This window comes from Nicotiana sylvestris, chromosome 1 (genome assembly GCF_000393655.2).
Source record: "Nicotiana sylvestris chromosome 1, ASM39365v2, whole genome shotgun sequence".
Taxonomy (NCBI): Eukaryota; Viridiplantae; Streptophyta; class Magnoliopsida; order Solanales; family Solanaceae; genus Nicotiana; species Nicotiana sylvestris.
This window is the reverse complement of record NC_091057.1, coordinates 80143510-80167133: the sequence shown is the minus strand read 5'-3', so window position 1 is coordinate 80167133 and position 23624 is coordinate 80143510. Positions and strand designations below refer to the sequence as shown.

The 23624-nt window shown below is 34.4% G+C and overlaps 2 protein-coding genes across 2 annotated transcripts; one reads left to right on the top strand and one right to left on the bottom strand.

Annotated features, from left to right (window-relative positions):
• Positions 1-2381: 2381 nt before the first annotated feature.
• Positions 2382-11610, bottom strand: LOC104223979 (protein NETWORKED 1A-like). Its single transcript, XM_070161366.1, has 5 exons — positions 11343-11610; positions 10597-10694; positions 10258-10471; positions 4467-8728; positions 2382-3867 (listed from the first exon to the last, which is right to left on the bottom strand). The coding sequence occupies exons 3-5, from the start codon at positions 10355-10357 to the stop codon at positions 2647-2649; spliced, it is 5583 nt and encodes a 1860-aa protein (XP_070017467.1). The 5' UTR covers positions 10358-10471; positions 10597-10694; positions 11343-11610; the 3' UTR covers positions 2382-2646.
• A 10788-nt stretch (positions 11611-22398) lies between these two features.
• Positions 22399-23270, top strand: LOC138871857 (uncharacterized). Its single transcript, XM_070149766.1, has 3 exons — positions 22399-22599; positions 22854-22954; positions 23063-23270. The coding sequence occupies exons 1-3, from the start codon at positions 22399-22401 to the stop codon at positions 23268-23270; spliced, it is 510 nt and encodes a 169-aa protein (XP_070005867.1).
• Positions 23271-23624: the final 354 nt, after the last annotated feature.

Sequence of the window (23624 nt, the reverse complement as noted above, 5' to 3'; positions counted from 1 at the left end):
AAGTGGTTATTCTTAAATATTAATAAAATAATGAAATGACAATTTCGTCCATTTTTAAGGATAAAAAAGATAATTACATAAAAATCTCATCTATGAAATTATATGCTTAATTCTTACCGTTAACAATTTTAGCCTAGAAATTTCTCATAATAACTGGCGTTATCCAAAAGTAAATTAGTATTGCATAAATTCATGTCATATTATGCAAAACTTTAGAATCTCAATAGCAATTAAAGAAATAAGTTCACTTGCTATGACAAATATCAACTCGAAGAAAATTTATAGAGGCTTATCTTTGAGATTGTCACTACGATGAAAGTTGTAGCCCTATTTTCGTTAAAAATAATGATTTATAGATATTAATAAAGAATATAGCAACTTGCTAACTTTAGATATTGTGTAATCCAATTTTTATGAGTTTAAAAATTATATTATGCACCTAAAATATTCAACTGAAATGAAAGGAAAAATATTATTAATTTGATTAAAAGGCTAAGACAATTCTTTCAAGTTTCACCTATACGATTGAAAAAAATAATATATAGTAATACCTTCACTTATACGATTAGAAAAAACAATATATAGGGACATACTAAAATTAATATTATTCTTGGTAGTGCTAGCTCTTTTTATACATAAAGTTATGTTAAGATTATTGTTAATAGAAGAATAATAGGTGCTAAATATTTTGAAGAAACTTTTGACAATCAACTTTCACTAATTGGCCTTATGCATTACACATGGATGTATACAAATCAATAAATATGTACAAATAAAGATATGTTTGCTAATAGACCTCTAAAGACTAAAATCAGAAAGCTCCAACCTTTCTTTGCCTTCAGTAAAACGAAGTAATATAATTTATGAAAAAAATTATTGTGCCATGAATCGACCAAATCTATGGAAGAATTCATTAACTACGTGCAACCATAATCTATGTAAATTATAACAGATTGTGTAATTCAAAAAGAACATAATTTTAAAATAAATAAAAAAAGGTTAATCAAAATTTTTATTTATATTAAATGATCAAAATTCTATACATAAAATTCAAAGTGGCGTGTTCATAATTGACTTCAAATTACTAGAAGGAAACAATATTTTCTCAGGGTTTGCAGCACGTGAAATAAGAGTTGAACGTAAAATAGGAGACTTGGTTCAATTGAATTCAAAAATACCTACGAATAATATGAATAACAAAAACTATGAATACTAATCGGTTATAATTCCATAATACAAACTAGGAACTCCTAAATCTATAATACCACATGTAAAAACGATAATCTCCTAGTTTTTCTTTAAAGAATATTCAAGATCAAATAAAAAAAGAATTTATATAAGGTTACATCAGAATTGCTTTTAAAGTTTCAAATATTAAGCTCCAGAGAATATTTAATAAATAAAATTTAAAATAATTTACGAAATATTATCAATTGCAATTGAAAAAAATAATTTACAACCTTTTTTATATAGTAATAGAGTTGATAAATTTCAATACGAAGAAAGAGTGAATAGTTTTGTGGCCTTACTCTTTGCAGCCTAAAATGTTAAAACTGAACAAAAAAAAATACTCCTAAGCATGAAAGGAGTTGAAAGTTGTCGAATGATTTGATAACTAAATTTACAAACTTTGTTTAGTTATTCTTTTACACTTGAAAAATTAAATAAGGAAGGATTTTGATACACAAAATTCAATTGATTTTGAAGTCTTAAATATTAGGAAACTAATTAAATGACCATTCTTAAAAATTAGAAAAATAATTAAATGACTATTTTGTCTAGTGTAAAATCTATTTTTAAAGGGTAAAAAAAGACGAACGGGCCTTCGTGCTTTTAATATAGTATAGATATAGATACAGAAATATAGGTTAAATGACTATTTTGTTCAGTGTGATACATTTAAAGGATAAGAACAGTGAACATTATTTCGATAAGAACATTTGTACTTTTACTATAGTATAGATTATGTGCAAAATACATGATAGTTAAACACTAATAGTATAGAACCGGCTTAAAGGTGTTCTTTTATACTTGGAAATCATAGAATCAATTGAGATATATTAAAACAAGAGACATCATAGCATCTTGTGTTATAATTACTATAATAGTTGCATGCTAATGCAATTGACGGACCTATTTAAGTAAGTACCTTGCTTTTAGAGATAAGTAGGAGCTGTAACACTTGAGTCACAGCCCTCTCAAAAATGAGTTCCCCTACAGCAAGCTCCTACCTACTAGATCCTGATATTATGCAATCAGATTAATTACTTCTTACTTCTTGTTGCTGGAAGTTAAATTTCGTTGTAAAATATATATGGGGGGCACCTTCCGCCTCCATTCGGGAGTTAATAGGCTTGCATAATATGGATTTAGCAGAAATCTACATGAACAAGCTGAAGCTATATTAGACTGATAATACCCTAGAGAATTTCACAAACATAAGAATTACAAATCATAAAGCACTGCTAGAATTCGTTACAGTTAAAAGTCTGAATAATCAAAATAGTATCCATGACCAAGCTTATTTTGGAACTAGGTCCATTCTAAATTATTAACGCTTCTTCTAAAACTAAACAAGGATCAGTTTCTCTCTGACACACAAGAAATGATCCTCGTCCTCCCAACAAAGTAGTAAGGTTAGAACCATTAGACGCGATATCTGATGTTGCTGTTACTGCTGCTGCTGCTACTGGAAGGTCTAAAGCAACAAAGATGAGCCTTCTTTTTCTTCTCACTGTTCCTCCTCCCGATATGGATGAAGTTCTTCAGTATGATCCCTGTGTTGCTCCTGGAAAATCTGCTCCTAGCTTTACTTTTCTTTTCGTCTTCCAGTTTCAGCAAAATGTACTGAATTTTCTGAATCTCTAGCTGCAACCGTCCAATCTTCTCAGACCCCTTTCTTGCCTGTTCTGAAACTCTCTTCTGACGGATATTCATCACCTCTTTCGTGTCTGCTGAAGCACTTCCTGTAGAATATGAGCTACTTTCCTCTGTACCCTTCATCAATTGGCTATTCAAATTCACCAGCTGTACGACCGTCTCCTCAACTTCTTGTAGCTGCTCCTTAACTGTTTCAAAATCGACATTTTTGGGCTTTCTGGCCTTTCTGTTTGCCTCCATCTTTCTTCTCAGGTTATCAACAGTCATCTGAAGACTCATCAATTTCTCTGCATCAGAAGCAAGTCGCTGGAGAATCTTCTTGTTCATTTCTTGATTTGCCTCGGACAAGTTCATTGATAACTCTAACTTGTCCACACCCAACTCCTTCTCCACTTCTGACTCTGTAGGTGGATGTTTGCCCCTCCAATCCAAATTCCTGAATTGATTGCTCGAGGTAGGCCCCTCTGTTGGATGATTTGCCCGTTTCTTAAAATCCCTCATGCTACGACTTAGGCTGCTGCCTTCTGCAGTTTCCCACAGCTCAAGCATCTGATCATCCACTCTCTCTGCCGCAGAAGTAGCTCTTCTAATTCTTTCCGGTGAGCTATCAGAGACATGATCAAGTGGTATATCTTTCATTAGCGTCCCATTTTTTACTTCAAAAGACTTAGGTTTTGCTTTACGTCGATTACGGTCATCACCATGCTCATTCTGGTGACCCCTCCTTCCTGCAAGCGCGTGTTTCTCTCGATCCGGAGTGTGCTGAGATTTTAATACCTCAATTTCACTAGCAGTACTATCTCGGACAGCCTTGATATGTAACGGTTGATGCAAAATAGGCTTGTTCATATCTTCCACTACTTTCTCAACTGATTTAATCCTAGTCCTCAACTCCTGCAAATCAAGAACACCTTTTGGCATGATGGATTGACCATCTGTCAGCTTGTTGGAGCTAAATTGATCTGAATGAACCTCAACTTCAACACACTGCAAATGCAAGCAACAAGAACAAATTTCAGCAAAAAGTTGGAGCTCATCGCTATATTCTCAGACTGAAACTTAAGAACAGGGTTGAGAACTTGGGAAATGCTGATGCTGTATATATACTGGAGCACTTTATTAAATTTTCAAAACAAGATAGTTTTCAATGTATCCACAAGACAACTCCGCAATATAATACAATTTGTTAAAGGAATGTTTGTTCAACTAGATATCCTTTGACAATTATTGCAGGCTATAAACTTAGGACTCTCAGAAAATATAAAAATGGTTTAGCCCTAAGACTAGAAACTCTTCACTGGAACTAGCTCATAAAAGATTTACAATCCTCATTCAAGAATTTTAAAAGAAATCTTGGCCAAGAATTGTATTAGGAAGTAAAGGAGAGATACATTATAAGTATATTTTCAATTACATATGGAGGAAATCTTTGAGCAATCAAATCACTAATTGATGTTTTAAAGCAACGGTCGGTCATGTACAGAAAGACCAGAACTCCATTCAAACCCAAACATAGATATGTTGTTAGCTGTAGTAAATACTAGAATAAAAGAATAAAATTGCTTACATATGAGAAAGTTTATTACCTTTGATTCCTGAGAGCCAGCTAGATTAACTTTCATAAGGAGAAGAGCATTATGCTCAAGTGAAACAACGTCATCCCTCAGAGAAGCAATTACAGGAGCATGTGCATGTAACTGTGACTTCAGTTCTCCAATTTCACTCTGCATCGAATTAATTCTTCCTTTCATCTGTTCAATCTCCAAATCTTTGGAAGCATTTTTATCCTCGAGTCTCTCACACACCTCAGTCAACTCATTCATTTTGTTTTCCAGTAGTACTTCGCGAACAGAGGAGATCTGGAGATCAAAATAGAAGGTTGCTGCCTCTGCCTCCCATAGTTCAAATTCATAGTTCTTCTCTTGGAGCTCCGAACTCAAATATTCTTCTCGCATTCGTTGCTCTTCAATTTCTTCATGCAACTTACCCAGTTCAGCTACCAAGTTCATATTCACTTCCCGAAGGACTTCAATTTCTTCGCTTTGAGTAGTATTTGTATTTGATATTTCAACTATCTTCTTTTCTAGAATTTCATTTGTCAGCATGGATTCTTGACGGTCAGTTTTTAGTGCATCGAGAGTCTTACACAATTCTGAGTTCAAATTCTCAGATGTTATAAGCTTCTGTTTGGCTTCCAAGAGCCCTGCTTCCTGCTTATCAAATAAATCTTTTCCAGTGGAAACTTCCAACTTCAAATGACAGTTAGATTCCCTGACTTCATGGAGCTCCTCTTCTAGTCTTTGAACTGATTCCTTGAGGAGTAAGTTTTCAGTCTCCTTCATTTCCAGCTTCTCCTTCCATATGCCCATCTCCTTATCAAAGTCACTAATTACACCATAAAGATTGTGCATATCTTCACATACTGACTTCAGCTCGGCAGTTTTCTCACTACCAATACTCATCAAAACTGTTGAGAGATTGCTAAGAGCTATACTATCGAGTAAAACGGCATCATTTTCCTGCTCCACCATCCATTTCTCCTCCCTGATCTCTGTGATTGTTTGCAACAAAGTTCTGTTGTCCTCAAGAACTTGGGAGTATTTCTTTTTTAATTCAAGATAAGCTGTCTGCAACTGACCATGCTCGACGGACAGACTCCCAACCTCTGCATCAAGTACAGCCGTTAGTTGACTGCCCCTGCTCACTTCAAGTCCCAACTTCGTATTCATCTCTAGGAGTTCATGATTGTCTTTCTGCGCTGTGACAAGCTTCTCCTCCATGACATTGAACTCCTCCTCTACAGATTTCTTCGCCGACTCAAGTTCCAGGGCCTCTGATTTCAGCTGTGCAAGTATAGTTAGGAGAACAGAATTTTCAACCAACACCTGCTGCTTATCATCCTCGCATTCTCCGAGCGAACATTTTAGATCCTCTATATTACCCAAAATATGACGCAGAAAACTTTGTTCATTTTCGACCTTATCTTCAGATACAAAATAAGATTCGGTGTCAAGGGCCTTAAAAACCTGATATATCCCCAGTTTCAGCCTTTCAATTTCGCCTAGCAAAAGCTCTGCTTCGACCTGCTGCTCAAGGCTCTCATTCTCTAACTCTGTAATCAGCTTGTCAGCCAATTTGGATGCCTCAACATGTTTCTGACACTCAACCAACAAAGTATAATTCTTTTCTTCCATGTCTTGTATGAATTTCTGCAGGATGAAAATTTCACACTGGGCTTTCACAGCTCTGTCGAGCTCCTCTTCAAATTCTTTCTTCCTCCACTTACTTTCTTCTTGTAGGAGATGAATATGGTTCTCCATACTAATTAATCGGGTCTCACTCTGATGAGAAAATTTGGCCCTTTCTTGTTTCTCCATTCCAACTGCAGCTCTCAGTTGTTCTACTTCTAAGCTAGTTGCTTTTTTGTCCTTCTCCAGGCAAGCATATTTTTCTTCCAATCCTGTAAATCTTGATTCCATGTATTCTAGTCTCTGTTCAACGCTTTCCAACTGAAGAGCTAGGCTACCTCTTTCAGCAAGAAGATTGGACTTCTCATTCTTCAGCAATTGGCAGATTTCTTCTAAACCCTTGGATTTTTCCCTGAGACCTTCAAGTTCAACTTTTGCACCAAAAAGAGAGTTCTCAAGAACAGCATTTTTCTCTAGGAGTTTCTGCATGCTCTCAGTTATAATTTGCAACTGAGTTAGCAAAGCGGATTTCTCAGCGACGAGGGTCGATTTTTCTCCATCGAGAATTTGGCAAGACTCTTGCAGCGCTTTCACCTTTTCCTGCGATCCCTGCAACTCGCCATTCACATCGAATAGGGAACTCTCCAAAACAGCCTTCTTTCTCAGAAGTTCATCCATATTCTCCAGCTTTTTGTGAAGGACTTCTTTCTCTAGTTTGTCCTTCTCAGACATTATTCTCAGCTCTGAGCTTTCTTCCTGCAAGCTCTTTATTGAAGACTCAATACACTCCGGATTTAAACCTGCACCCTTCACTTGCTCCACCAAAGCCTGGTAGCTCCTGTTTAGGCCCTTGATTTCCTCCTTCAAACATGAAATGTCTTGCTGAAGGTTGTTATTAAGTCCCACTTGTTCTGCAACCTCCTCTTCAAGTCTCATTTTCATCTTCCTCAGGCTAAGGATTTCATTTTCCAGATTCTCAAACGAGATGGTTGAGGACAATTTCAGTTCACTCAAGCTTTGGTTTTCATCCTTCACTCTACGAAGTTCATCTTCCAGACTATTTTTGCTTGTTTCCATGTCCTTCAACAGTTGAAGGCCATTTTTGAACTCCAACGCCAGAGCTCTCTGCTCCTCTTGAGATTTAGAGTGCAAATTTTGCAAAGCCAAAAGTGTGGCTTCAATTTGTGCATGTCTTAAGTGCTCATATTGCAAATCACTTTGAAGTTTCTCCAGCTCCCTTTGTTTCTGAGAAAGCTCTTCATCTTTCATAGTTATCTTCTTCGCCAAGCTATCTGCCTCAGTGTGCAATGACTGATTTGATGTCTCAAGCAGAACACACTTCTCTTCAGCATTTCTAAGCCTAGTAGCGCCCGCCGAAAGCTCACCATTAAGGCGTTTTACATCCTCTTGTGCACATAACAGTTCATGCTCAAGCTTGGATATTTTCTCCAGACAGTTTTTATACTCACGGACTGAGGCTTCTTTCTCCTCTGTTAGCTCCATAACCAGCCTTTTCAGTTTCTTGATCTCACTTTCAGCTCTATCAGCTTTCTCACTAAGAAGTCTGGATTCTTCTTGAGACGCCAAGAGTTTTTTCTCCAGTTCAGAAATCTTTTCCAGGCATTGTTTATACTGATGAAAGCAAGAGTCTTTTTCAGACTCTAATTTACAGATCTCATTCCTCAGATGCTGAGTTTCGGCTTCTGCCTTAATTGCTCGCTCATTTACTCCTTTTGTGTCTTCAAGTGCTTGAGAAGCCTTATCTTCCAAACTAGATATCCGCTCCAGATACTCCTTGTGTTTGCTCAAAGCAGCATCTCTTTCAGCCTCCAATTTGATAAGGGATTCCCTCAACTTCTGAACTTCATTTCCAGCTTCACTAGCCCGTTCATTGAACTTAAAGGAGTCCTTCTGTGCAGTACTGAGATCCCTCTCTACAGCAGACAACTTTTCCAGGCATTGCTGATATTGCAGGAATGTAGTTTCTTTTTCCGCCTCCACACCAGCTAGGGCTTCTTTCAGCATTTGAATTTCCCCTTCAGCTTGACCTGCACGCTCTGACTCGGCAACAACTTTGGCCTTGAGGTTTTGATTCTCAATTGATAATTCAGATACTTGAGAATGCAAACTTTGTACTTTTTCCTCTGAATTGCAGTTCAAACCTTTTTTCAATGTTCCCTCAAGGAACTTTGAATTCTTTAGCATTTCTTCCCCAGCCCCAAGCATCTCACACAATTGTTTTAGACCCCACTCACTTGTTCCCTTATCAGAATCTCCACTCTTCTGTACAGCATGCATTCTTGATAGCAGTAAGCCCACTGCATGCTGATTCAAGTCACCTGTATCCGGCAAAGCATGAGTAGGGCGCAACCCTTCAGGAGTATGTGGCTCTGCCTCCTGTGAGGAAAATCTCACTGGCGAATCTTCAAGAAGAAAGGGTACTTCATTGGGAAATGCCTCTGACATGGTCTTTTGGGCCTGCTTAAGCTCGCCCGTTACATGGTCATATCTTTCAGCTAATGCTCGGTATGCCCTGTAAAACTCCTCGACTAATTTCATTAGCTCAGGCCTTTTCTTGTAGTACATTTCAGCCCTTCTTGCAAATGAATCTGCATCTTCTTCGATGAGCTTGATCATTGCCTTCACTTTAGAATCCATTTCTGCGAAAATAAAACAGGTTTAATTCCTCATATTGGATGAGAAAATCTATTATAAAGAATTAATACATACTTTTCCTGTTAAACAAGCAGAAGTTTTTGTTAAATGAGGAGAGGAGACAAAATGCCACAGCATTATTCCACCAGCTTTTACAACTGCTTAGATACCTTTTCCCATTATATATGCACATATATAATGTTAAATATATTAAATATGCTAGGTTGAGTGAAATACAGGAGTGAGTTGAGGTTAGCAAGCATGGTGCCAATTGAAGTGTTTTTGCATATATTTCCATTAAGAGTTGGGTATTAATGAATACTTACATTACAGAATACATGTATATTATACGGGAATAAAAAGGCAAGGTTCTCTATGACAGGCACTGGCACTAGGCAGGGGTGCACATACTGTGTTACATACACAAGAGAGGGAGGCAGTGGGATTTGAAGAGACTGGAGCACCAATCTATAGGGAAACAGTAAAGACAAATTCTGCAAACGTTTGGGAGGCAAAACTAATTTCTAAAGATATCTGAAATTCATACTCTTTAACAAAATGAAGATATTTTAAATTTTGTGAATCAAATGTTGAATGAAATCGGTCCTTCTCTGCAACTGCTACTAAGGACATATAGGTTTGCCTACCTACTTTCTGAAGATCATGAGAATGGGCTATTCAATCAAAAAGGAAAAGCCCCTATTTAATTTCACAAGCCATTGTCATTACCAATAAACATAAAAGAAAAGATTTTAGTTTGTGAAAAGTTTAGAAGGCAGCCCATATCACCCCTTACCAAAAAATATCGGCCTCGGGAAAGAGGGACGGTAACATGAAGACTAGCTAGAACATAGATTCAAGGCAAGTCCCCGAATGTTAGTCTTGTTTTTGGGCAGAAAGATAAGTTATGTAGACACTCCAAGAATTTTATGCAAAAATAACCGATAGTAGAAGGTAATGGAACAATGAAACACATTTTAAATACTCTGGTGAAAAACTTCTCAATTTGAAAAACTCAAAAAAAAATGCAGGTAACCAATTCCCAAGCATAAGCTACATGTACGCATCATATACATATGCCCTACAATGGCCACATTGTTAAGTACAGATTCTTATGGTAAAGGCATAAAGCAAGACACAAGGAAAAGCATTTGCAAAATATGATCTGAGCGTGCATGAAACCTTTTACCACAATATAATAAAATCATGGTAAGCACTATGTGGAAAAAATATATTTGTTTCTCTTTGATGCTTTGATGATATATATTTTCCTTCTCGAAAAATAAATGCATGAAGCAGATGGTATCAAATCCAACTATCATATTCTATTCAAGTGTAACCATAGACATTACTTTTTTGTGATCCAAATAAAAATCACAACACCAAATAGACAACATAGGAGACATAATTAAGGACAGTAGATCTATTTCTTCCAAGGAAAATGAGCGCATAAAAATATTAGTAAGAACTAAGCAATTTCTGCAAGGCCAAGGAGAACAAAAACAAAAGTAGAGCCAAGTACAGAGATACTCACCAGTAAGATTCTCTTGAAGCCATTTTGAGTTCTTTGGGATATGACTATCCCACCACCAAGAATACTTGCGCCTGGAGTCCGAATGTTTCAAGGTTGCCATGACTCCAGCAAAGAACAAGAAAACGACTGGATTTACCCTTGGAATCTATACCAGTAATAGAAATTATGGATCCCAGACCAGTATCAAACCTTAAATTGCTTAACTATCAAGCCCCTACAGGAAAAGAGAACAGATTAAGAAGAAAGCAGACAAAACCAATTTTGGGTGTACAGGATCAAGGCCTAGGAATGAAAATCATGTGAAATGGGCATTGAAGTTAATACATCATTGCAAAATACCTGTTCTATGCCTCTGGGATCTGCCAAGAACAAACCAGAGGTGCAGCTACAGTTACTTTTCAACTTAAAAGCTTCAATGCCTGTACACTAAAAGCAACCTGAACAGGAGAAGGAAGGGAAGAAATGACTGAGAATCAGGTCTCATACATTACAAACTGCGCTATAAGCCAGATATATCTCAAAAATATGAAAGAATTATCAGTTTGTTAGACAATTATATCTCATAAAGATTAACTGCTATACACATCATAATTTGACAGTATGTTCCCTCAATTCACCAATTGACAAGATATATCAAATTCATTCAAGAAGGGGAACATTCTAACTTCTAAGCAACCCCTAATTCTGATTAAGGCTTCATTAATAGACTTGTCAAGTAGCAAAATGAAAATGGAGATATTTTCATTAACTCTTAATTACCAAGATTCTTTTTTTTTCTGGTAAGTAGACTCCTAATTGACAAGATTTACAAACCCCAACATGAAAATCACTTATTTTGAGCAAACGGGCACGAGTAAAACCACATAAAAAATCAATCTTTTTATAATTTGAATTGAAAAAACAAACCAGAAGAACAAAATCTGGAAGCAAAAACTGTTTCTAAAAGTGTCATTGGTACCCACAACATCAAAATAAAAAGCAGTGTTCACATCAAGAACACTGACCCAATAAAATGGAACAAATGATTCTCAATAAACAAGCAAAAAAATTGGATCTTCAAAACAAAACGAAATTCAGAAAGTTACCCAAGAACACAGAAATCTGAATGAATAACAGAAGCCTGATTAGCAGCTGTGATTGTCAAAACCAACTCAGCTGCTTCATTTTCTCTCACCCCATTTCCTTTCTTGCTCTCCCTTTCTCATTTACACACACACTCTTTATCCTCTAGTTGGTACTGTGTCAATGACCCAATGTGACAATCTGTAAACAATTGCACCTTTGAATATAGGTTCAACTAGACACTGTGTATAACATATGTATAATCTTAGGATATAGGACTACAAATTACATACATATGTATTCTTGTAATGGTGGTAAATTGCTAGTTGGTGGGGGGGGGGGGATTCGGGGGGTGGTGGGGTTAAAAAAAATGACGTTGTGAAATGGAGTAAATGTTGTGTCATAAAAAAGGAAGTAATGATCTTTATCAATTTGATTTCTTTAAAAAAGATTTTATTTGTTGAGATATTGTCGCCACTTTATAGGGTAATACAACTCTTGTATACTCATGACCAAGAATGGGGGTACTTAATTTTTGGACTAATATATCCTTTGCTTGGGCATAAAAATGTTCTTTCTTGGGTCTCATTCCATATTTTTATAAAAAAAAATCATTAATTTAGTCAAAATTAAAATCTTATGAGAACCCCTTTTTATGTGGCAGCAGCAAACCAGATCTTCTCTTTATTCTTTGCATTTTCATTAATGATACTTCGTATATTTGTTTAATTTTTAACACAAAGAACAAAGATTTTCTCGAGTGAAAATTATTCTTTGTTTTGCTAAATCAACTTGGAAGCTTAATTCTTGGAGAATTTTAGCATTTGTTTGAGTGATAGTAGATACAAAGAACTCACTTAAATAGAATTTTTTTTTATATAGCTGAATGTTTTAATTCATACAAGATTCAACAGCAGCAAGTTCTTAGGAATAACAATCAAAGTAATTAGTTACTGTTCTCTTTTATTATGAAAATAAAATTTTACTTTTTTATGTTCCAATTGAAATATCGCGTATTTTCAAATTTCTAAGAGGGCTTTAATTAGAAGTGGAAGAAGAAATTGTAGTCATATAAAATCATATTGTAGATTTTATGTGCCGACAACATATAATCTTTTCCAAATAAGGTAGGTTCATATAATATCCTACCGTTCTTGTTTTGATTACTGTAAATTATATTTATATAAAGATTTTAAAGTAAAAATAGCACGGTATAGCCAGTTTTCGGACTAGTCATTCAAAAATAGCCAGCGTTTACCAAGTCAATGAAAAATAGTCACTATTTTGCTGCAACAGTGACCGATCCAGCATAATATACTGGAGTTCGGTGCACATGTGTATGAACTCCAACATATTATGCTGGACCAGTATACTTTGCTGGCTCCAATATAATATACTAGAGACTGGAGCACTGATGCTCCAAACTCCAGTATATTATGCTGGACCGGTATACTTGCTGGAACTCCAGTATATTATGCTGGAGTTCTAGTGTACTTATGCTGGAACTCCATCATATTATGTTGGAGTTCCAACATACTTATCTTGGAACTCCAGCATAATATACTGGCGTATTTTCCGGATTTTCAACATTGTTTTTGCTCAAATTTATCTTTACAAGAAAAGTAGCTAAATTTCGATTACTTTTGAAACTGAGCTATTTTTGAACGACCAGTTGTAAATATGGCTATTTTCTAATTTCTGCCGATTTTAAAGCTACTTCAACTGAAAAGCATAATTTTAGGAACATGCTAATGCTATTAATTAATTGATTTAAAATTTTAAAAGCTGCTAAAAAGTGAAAAGTGAGGGATGTTGCAGGAGTAACAACTCATCCCACACAATTCTTTAAGGAAAATTTGATCTTTTGTCCGACAATTTCTCCTTTAGTTTTCTTGTAACATTCCATTAATTCATATATTTATTTACACAAAATTGATGTTATTTTTTGTATTTTACACAATTTCTCTTCTTCTTCTTTTTTTTCTTTTTGGTTATTTGATTCAGATTCAGTTTTGATGGGATCTTCTTTTGTTTAGCTTAAAGCATATGCATGCGTGAAAGCTTCGCTGGCTTATCAAATACTTAAAGCAAAAACAGATATGACGTTAGCTTCATTTTCTTTCCAACTTCTACAAACAATTTCACCACCTAGTTATTAATTATTATCGCGATTAAGCAAATCAATGTTATATTATTACCACATTGTATTTTGTTAATTTATACGTACTTCTGTTGTTCCATTATATATGTTCAGATAAGAGAATGGTTTAACATTTTAAAAAATGTAAAACTTATTTAATATGTGTTGAACTTTTTATATCGTAGATAGAATCTCACAAATTTTCCTCGATATTTTGACTTGTAAAAACATATATTTGTATGCGGGTAAAACCGGAGGTAATGAGCACCCCGATTTTCCGGTAGGGCAAACGAGACAAAGAGGTAACTGCGAGGAATCGAAGTCGAAGTTGGGAGCCTTCAGTATCAAGGCCCAAACACAACACCTGCCATCGGAGCCATCGAGAACATGTCCTCCCTCCTCCTCCGGACCCGATTCGAGCTCCGAGACCCGTGAAGCAATGCCAAACGACTACACACGATTAACAAAGGACACATGCCCAACTGGATATCACGGTATAGATCTTGGTACATATCAGCGGCATATCAGTAATTAGCAAAAAGGAAAATTTTTATCTTTCTTAGGATTGTACTTAGGGTAGAACTCCTCTACTATATAAAGGGTAAGCCTATTATTTAATAAACTCTCTGTAACATGCATATCAAGTCTGTTTTCTCTGTTTCTAAAAGTTATTGCTTTTGTTCATAAGTTCTTCATAAGTGTTGGCTCGGAATCGAAGGCAGGCTTCTTGTTAAACTTTTTAACCATGCCCGGACTCAATATCGCCATTAATTTGGCTGTTTATTTTTATCTTTATTTTCTTACCTAATGTCATAAAACATATGTATTGAATTAACCCATATATACTTAAAACCGCGTATAAATTTTTAAAGGTAAACAATATTGCTTATGGTTTCAAGAATTACACAATCAGCATTATTTCATATTTAAAGTAGCAAAATCATATTATAACCTACGAATGCACAAAGCTGCCTTTACGTGCTAATGTTTTTCTTTTGTGTAGTTAGTATATTCTTATATTTTATTGGATCATAGATATATCCATATTTTCCTTAATTCAGCTTCTTCAAATACTCCTTAAAAGGAAATTCAAAATAAACACAGAAATAAAACTAAAAATTTCTAAAAATTAAATAGAATGAAAGTTTAAAAGGGATTAGGGAAAAAATAATCATTTTATTTAAGGAATTCGGTTTTATTTTATTATATCCATCATTATTTATGTGGGAATATATTTTAGATAAGTTGGTAGGCATAAAACAATTAAAATTCAATGCATCCAAGGATAGAAGTTTTACATAAATTAAGCTAGTTTGTCATAGAAAAACTTTTCCATTTGTGGGTTACATTATACTTGTGTTTCAAAGAATACGAAAGGATAGATGTATGTGAAATATTTAAATGATCCAGAAAAAATAAAAATAAGACTATAGGGGATGTATATATATATTAAAAGTAGAAACCTCGTGAGAGGTTGTGTAATTCTCCTGCATCTAAATTGTTAACACGTAAGGTTATTGACAGTATATTGTATTTCATGGCTTGACACCTTTTAAAAAAAATGGGAAATTGATTACAAATAAATATCCAAGTTTCACCTTATGCCATTGTATAGATGACTATAGTTGTGTCATGAGATGTCAACTTTTTTATTTTGTTGGGATAACTTATGAATATTGGTCAGCCATACTTTATCTTTTTTCACCTTGAGAGTTATAGTGGGGAAAAAAAAAGAAGGGAAAATTATGTATGAGATTAGCTTCGATTTGTTTTTCCATCATGATAATTTCATTTTTGTCGACTTTATTATCACACAGTTTCAATTAATCATAATGGAAAACCTTGTGCCTACATTAATTTGGATAGAGTGGTTGGTCTTTGACTTTCTGGCTTAGCTACATTTGAAAAATGAAGTTGTAGCAGTTTGCAATTAATTGAATTAAGGACATTTCATTATGGCTAAAGCCCTAATCAAATGGTTTTATATCTACTAGTATTAGTATCCGCACGATGTGCGGATAATATTATGATACTCCTAAATTCTATAAATTAAAAAGAATAAATTATGTGAATAACTATTGATATAAACTTAAATATTATAACCCCATATGTAGTCGGTGATACAGACAAATAAAAATATAATATTATTCAAAAATAAATACTCCCTCTCTTTCAATTTACATAAAATATTTTTCTTATTAGTCTGTTCCAAAAGAATGGCACATTTATGTATTTGGAAATAATTCAACTTTAAATATTTTATTTTACCCATTTTACATATTATGAGAAGTTTTTACACCCATATAAATATCATGGCCCCACAAAATTGTTAGGATCATAAAATTCAAAAGTTTTCTTTTTCGTTCTTAAATTCCGTGTCAAGTTAAACTATCTCATCTATATTAAAACTGAGTGAAGTCATACTATATAGAGTAATAACAAATAAAAATACATTTAGTAATATCTTAATTTAAATTATAAAAATATATTATATTATTATCTCAACATAATAAATTCTCGCATCAACATCAACTTCTACCAACCTAAAATTATACAATGACAAATTAAAATATACATACATGATAATTTATTAACAACCAATATATTTTAACTTGGGAGTTATCAACTTATAAAATAGTTGGATCGTAATTTGCTCAATAATTTTGCTAGTTAACTCAATTTTAACCACACAATTAAAGTCACTTTATTTTTAACAATTTAAATGATACATTTGGGATATAGTTAAGATTAATATATTATAATTAAATAAATATTAACCTACTTCAAAATATTTTTCTTCTACGATGCACATGTAATAAAAGAAGATGAGTTCCTACATGTAATTCTTAATTAAATGAATCTTACCTTATGATTTTTGTAATTCATTTTATTTTGTGTAAATAGCAATTCCAAATAGTGCAATTATATTCATCTATGTGTTTACCCTATCCAAAACTATTTCATTCTAATTGACACACACACACACACACACACACACACACACACACACATATATATATATATATCGACCCCATCGGTTGCTCGATCAATTAGCTCATACAATTTGAGAGAACATAAATATCAACAACGGGCTAAAAAGTTATTGTCCATACATGAGCCACTAGAGAAGAATCTATCCTCCCTTATCTATTTAGCATAGCAACTGCTAGCACTAATAGAAAAATAAAAAAAATGTATGTATTGCTTCCAAACAATTGAGATATAAAATAAATTATAAAGAATTGGATAATTAATTTTACCGTAAGGCAACACAATTGACATTTGTTCAGCCGATGTCTGAGTCGATTCATAGTTTAAAATATTATCCCCACAGAAATGTATGTCATCAGTTCCTTTATTCTTGTGTAATTTTATGGTTGATCTACTCCCTTCCAACATATTGGAGTTGCTTTAAACATTGATAGAATCGAACAATATTTATGTGACTATTCTCTTTCTGAGAATCATTTTAAAAGTATTCGACTCCAAACCACATACATCACACGTCTTGATTCTCAAAACTGAAAATGCTAATTGAGCAAGAGATATAGATTTATTTTTAAATTAATTAAACGTATCAATTTACCCACACTATCTTTATACCCCCTCCCCCCTATATTATTCTCTCTATTATAAAAGTTTATATAATTATTTCATTTATATGGAAGTTTGACTTTAAATTTCCATTTAAATTAACTATATAATAATTTAAATTATATTTAAATTTTTTTAATTTATTTCCCGGAATTATGCCAATTATTTATATTTTTTTAGTTTTATTTATTATAACGGTTTTAAATACATGTATCTTATTTATATAGTATATGTTAGATCATTAATATTTTAAAAGCTCTTCTCAAAGATCAAATAAGTCTTATCATTACGTATACATCTACTACTGAAATTATTTAATTACATATTTTTTCTTCTTTTTTGATTCCTTGTTCATGTTATTGCATTACCCATAACTTAGAGTTGTTCATATTATAGTCCATAACTCTCATTAATAGATGAATTTAGTTTTTTTTCTTGTAATAAAAATTATATTCATTATTTTTTTTATTATACTGCTCAAATTGATATTTAAATTTATCAATAATATTTTTGAGTATCATTTATTTATTATCTTCATTTTATATTTTAGCCTTTAAAAAATTATTTTTATTGTATACTTGTTTAAAATTCAGAAAACTTAGCCTAAAATAGACATTTTGGATTATCCATTTTGAAATAAATAAATTATTAAATATAGATACATTCTGAACTTTAGGTTAAAAACTTAAAATATATTTATCTTCAACTCATTAAAAAGTATTAAATTTTTACAATAAATTAAAATTACACATTAGATTACGGTAGGATATATTCTTCTTACTCGATATTAGAATAGGAATCAAATACTATTGATATCAAAATTCTTTACTTTCCAAATAAAAAATTACAGTTAGAAAATATTAGTAGAATGATTGAACTTTATTTTTTTTTAAAAGAATTCTTATTTTAATTTAATTTCAATAAATGGATTTCCATATATAGTTCTTAAGTGATATTTCCTTATTTGACAATCTCCCACAATCTTAAATTTAAGATTGCCAAGTAGCTTTTTAGTAGCTTCCACTTGGCTTAACCACAATGCAAACTTTCTTGCTTTAATATATATATAATATTTAAATTTATCAATAATATTTTTGAGTATCATTTATTTATTATCTTCATTTTATATTTTAGCCTTCAAAAAAATTATTTTTATTGTATACTTGTTTAAAATTCAGAAAACTTAGTCTAAAATAGACACTTTAGATTATCCATTATGAAATAAAATAAATTATTAAATATAGATACATTCTGAAATTTAGGTTAAAAGCTTAAAATATATTTATCTTCAACTCATTAAAAAGTATTGAATTTTTACAATAAATTAAAATTACACTTTAAATTACGGTAGGATATATTCTTCTCACTCGATATTAGAAAAGGAATCAAAATACTATTGATATCAAAATTCTTTACTTTAAAAATAAAAAATTACAGTTAGAAAATATTAGTAGAATGATTGAACTTTATTTTTTTTTAAAGAATTCTTATTTCAATTTAATTTCAATAAATGGTATTCCATATATAGTTCTTAAGTGATATTTCCTTATTTGACAATCTCCCACAATCTTAAATTTAAGATTACCAAATAGCTTTATAGTAGTTTGTCACTTGGCTTAACCACAATGCAAACTTTCTTGCTTTAATATATATATATAGATATAGATATAAATTCTTATTTCAATTTAATTTCAATAAATGGAATTCCATATATAGTTCTTAAGTGATATTTTCTTATTTGACAATCTCCCACAATATTAAATTTAAGATTGCCAAGTGGCGTTATAGTAGTTTGTCACTTGGCTTAACCACAATGTAAACTTTCTTGCTTTAATATATATATATATATATATATATATATAAATTATATTCATTAATTTTTTATTCTACTGCTCAGATTAATATTTAAATTTATCAATAATATTTTTGAGTATCATTTATTTATTATCTTCATTTTATATTTTAGCCTTTAAAAAAATTATTTTATTGTATACTTGTTTAAAATTAAGAAAACTTAGTCTAAAATAGACACTTTGGGTTACCCATTATGAAATAAATAAATTATTAAATATAGATACCTTCTGAAATTTAGGTTAAAAGCTTAAAATATATTTATCTTCAACTCATTAAAAAGTATTAAATTTTTACAATAAATTAAAATTACACATTAGGTTACGGTAGGATATATTCTTCTCACTCGATATTAGAAAAGGAATCAAAATGCCATTGATATCAAAAAATTTTACTTTCCAAATAAAAAAATACAGTTAGAAAATATTAGTAGAATGATTGAACTTTATTTTTTTTAAAAGATTTCTTATTTCAATTTAATTTCAATAAATGGAATTTCATATATAGTTCTTAAGTGATATTTCCTTATTTGACAATCTCCCACAGTCTTAAATTTAAGATTGCCAAGTGGCTTTATAGTAGCTTGTCACTTGGCTTAACCACAATACAAACTTTCTTGCTTTAATATATATATAGATATAGACTAGAAGGTCCTATAATCAAGGTTTCAGTATTTTCCCATGGCCCGGAAAAATTGATTAAATTGTTGGAGTAATACGTGAAAAGATCACAAGTTTGTAGCTTGTTCAGGCTGAGTATTAGGTAAATGCAAATTTATCAACGTATAGTGAAAAGGCATAAATTTATATTCACTATACAGTTTTAAGGAACCTATATGATAAAACTTAAACTATACATAATTAAAAAGGAAAAAGGTCAGATTTGTCCCTCTACTTTAGGAAATTATCCACGTTTGTCCCTAGTTCTACTATCCGTCTAAATATATCGCTACCGTTAATGAAAGTAGATAAATTAGTCCCTAACCCTAACAGAATTCCAACATGGCAGCGGGCCCTTCTCTTCGATTGCCAACTAGGCAAATTAGTCTCACACGTTTCTTATTTTTTTTACCCAAGAATACTAAGAGGCAAATCTTTTTAACCCAAGAATACTAAGAGGCAAATACTATTTAGTCTCACACGTTTCTTATTTTTTTAACCCAAGAATACTAAGCACCCCAAAAAGGCCTAGAGGCCACTCTTCCTCCTCAGTATTAAACCTGCCCAATTTCTCATCTCATTGCGAAGAGCTCCATTAGAATCAGTTATCACCTCCGTCTTATATATTTTTTCCAGCGTTGTTAAAAATTCAGTTGGCACAATACAACGTCATTTTAAAAAAAACTTTTTTTTACAGTCTGAACGAACCAATTTTCTTACTGACGTATTCCCCGACAAATATTTAGCCATAATTTTCCAGTATTTAACCTCAGGCCACCGTAGAAAATGCTCCCTCGTCTGTCGGAGATGGCTCTGAGTTGAGGGGAAAAACCATAAAAGGCTCTCCCTCACCGCAAAAGCTAAAATACTCTCGGTTTTACCTTCCATCTTCTCTTGTTTCGATTCAGTCACCAAACTCGCTCTCCGTTGTCACAGGAATTCGATTAGAATAAATAACGAAGGCTTTATCCTTATCTCTCTTAAGTGCGTGAACCTCACTTTGGGGATTTTGCTTTTGGTGAAAGCTCCTGGATGCATAGATACTGAGTTGTTTATTTGGCTAGGCATTGTAAGTTGTTGATGAAGCTTTACATTGATGGATTAGGATTGTAATGGCAAAGGGAGGTGGTTTTGGGTGGGGCGGAAGAAGAAACGGGTTTTAAGAGGAAAAATGGGTCTGCCTGGGTAATGGGCTATTTGAATGGGTATGAGTTTTTTAATTTGCCTAGTTGGCAATCAAAGAGTAGGACCCAGGTGCCACGTTGGAATTCTGTTAGGGTTAGGGATAAATTTGTCTACTTTTTTAACGGTAGGGACATGTTTAAACGGATATTAAAACAAGGGACAAACGTGGATAATTTACTAAAGTAGAGGGATAAATCTGGCCTTTTTCCCTAATTAAAATCTGTACATCGTTACCTTACTGAAAGTAGGGATAAGAGGGTATAACTTGAAAGTTTTTAGAATTCATATATCGAAACCCGATGGTGTTCCCTTCTCACGTGGGGAGTATTCCTGCCACCGTCATGGATGAGAATTTTCCAACGGTGGAGGAGATAGTTCCTCACAACCCTGATATAAGATCTGATTTCTCCAAGTCGCTTGACGCCGAACCTAGAAATTTCAAATCCGGGATGACAGAAGCTGATTTGACACAATTAAAGCTAAGTTCGGCCTTTTTGACCATGTCGAGTTGGTTCCGGCCGAAGGGGATACAGTTGGGTCCACTTCCCTGGGTATTGTGCCTTTTATGCCTACCCTTTTCAAGTCGACTACACCCTTCCTCTCCTTCCGCTAGCGGAAGAATTCTGTCGCTATTACGGCATTTGCCCAGCTTAGCTTGCGCCATACATTTACAAGCTCATAAGGATGCTAACTAAATTTGCAGAGCTGGAAGGGATCGAACTCTCACTTCAGCATCTGATCCACTTGTTTGCCCTTAGCTTTTATAGGGGGCGATATTGAATCTTCGCCGCCGAGGAGGTGAAGACGGATGATAAATCCAGTCGTCGGTGTTGGTTCAATTTTTTCTTCATCAGAACCAAGGACGTGGTAGTTAGTTTTGATGGATCCCCGAGGCCTGGAGCTACAATCGTGAGTTCCTACTTCTCTTGTATGATGAATGTAACTTTTGTTTGCTTGGTCATGGGTTTTGACTCCTCGTCTTTTTTTCATGTAGCTAAGACCTCGCCCCTTCCTTCTATCAAGGACATATCTGGCTGGGTCGGTCGACTCCTGCCTCATATTGTCGAGATCCGTGAATGGTCCGGCTTTTTGAAGAACTTTGGGCCGCATCCCCCTTCAGCTGGTGAGTCATCTCTGTTACCGATGTCTTAGTTATTTTCATCTTTTGGCTATCCTTGTTGATTTTCCCTTCTCTTTTGGTCTACCTTTAGCTTTGAGGAAATTGAAAAACTCTGCGCCTGCATTCGAAAGAGGAAAAACACTAAGCCTTCGGCTTCCGCCCCCACTTCGACTGCAGCTACCTCTGTTCGGGATGATGCCTTCCTCGCCCTCAGTTTCCTCTACTTATACCCTTCTTCCTCTTTCTCCTACGTCTAGTCCTGTTCCTTTCTCGATTACGGGAACCCCAACCCCCTCTTTATAATATCTTATAGAAGAAGACGACGAGCTTGCACCTGGAAAGGAAGACTTGATGCCTCGGAAGAGGAGGTCTGTAGATGTTGGTAATGGGCTGCCCGGGCTGTTGATTTAATGGGGGGAGACTTTTTGCTCCGTGATATAGCAACCATTGTCATCGGAGATGACGTCTAGCCGGTATCAGATATTTTGAGGTCGGCGGAAGCTGAAGTAGGTATGTCTCTTCTTTTTGTGATGACGGAGCCAGAAGGGTTAGTCATTGGAGTCCTTGATACTTCGCGGCAAGAGGGATCGTCGACTTCTCGTCCAACTGATGATACTTATTTACTGGCCGATGAAAGAGGCAAAGACGTTGCTGAGGAAGGCTATAAGATGGGTTCGGTCGTCGATGCGGGCGAACTGAAGATGGTGGTCGAAAGATTTATCCAACTCGAGGTGATGTTAGAGGGGTCTATGAGGACCATTGCAATCCCTATGGATCATGATTTGTTGAAAATTATGGAGTACGTGGTCCCCACCCTCGTCCTCCTCTGATCCGAGATAGAGGATAAGACCCTTAAGGAGTTGAGTGACGCTACTCTGTCGAGGAATATTGTTGGCCTTGCCCTTAGAGTGAGTTTTCGGTGTCTTGTTCTTTTCTTCTTTTTTTCTTTGTTTTTGTTTCCGACTTGTTTCTTTTCTTTTTCTAGTTGCAAACTGTGATTTTGGAGATCGAGAGCTCCCAAAGGGAGGAGAGGCATAGGAAAAATTTTATAAGATTGAAAAACAAGTACTTTGATTACCGACGCAAGTACCGGGAGTTTTGTTGGTGACTCGAGGAGGGTGGCGACATGCAGGCCCTTCGAAACAAGGTAAAGGAGAGATGTGATGAGCTGGTGAATTCCATTGCTAAATGTAGTGTCCTTGATGGGACGTTGAGAAGTAAAGAAGAGGAGCTTAATGTCAGCAAGGGCGTGGAGGCCCAATGCAGTGACCTTCAAGCACAAGTGGTTGAGCTGCGTAGGCGATTAGAGGAATGTCAGCTTCAGTTGGAGGGCCTTAATGGTAAAGTTGTAGAGAAGCAGAGTGATCTTGAGAAGGCGGAGTCTCTCCGCTTGGACGGTTAAAGAAGATTAGAGGTGCTTGAGCTTGTGCACAGTGTCCTTCAGGCCCAACGGGAGAATGTCCAGTCCACGGCAAAGGCTAAGGAGGAACGATTGGAGGGTAGGGTCGGAGGGCTGGAGAAAGATAACGCCCACCTTCATGGTCGGGTGGTCACGTTAGAAGATGAGAAGGCTCAACTGCTTGCACAACCCTCTTTTTTTTATACTTCAAGCTTTCCCAACGTTCCTCGGGAATTATATGAGAAGTAGACTCATGCCGAGGCTTAATTGGATGTATATCGAGATTTGCATAAGGTGGGATCCGTTTTCAAGGTCGTCCTCGAGGGTGTTCGCATTAAGACCCGTGAAGCTCGAGTT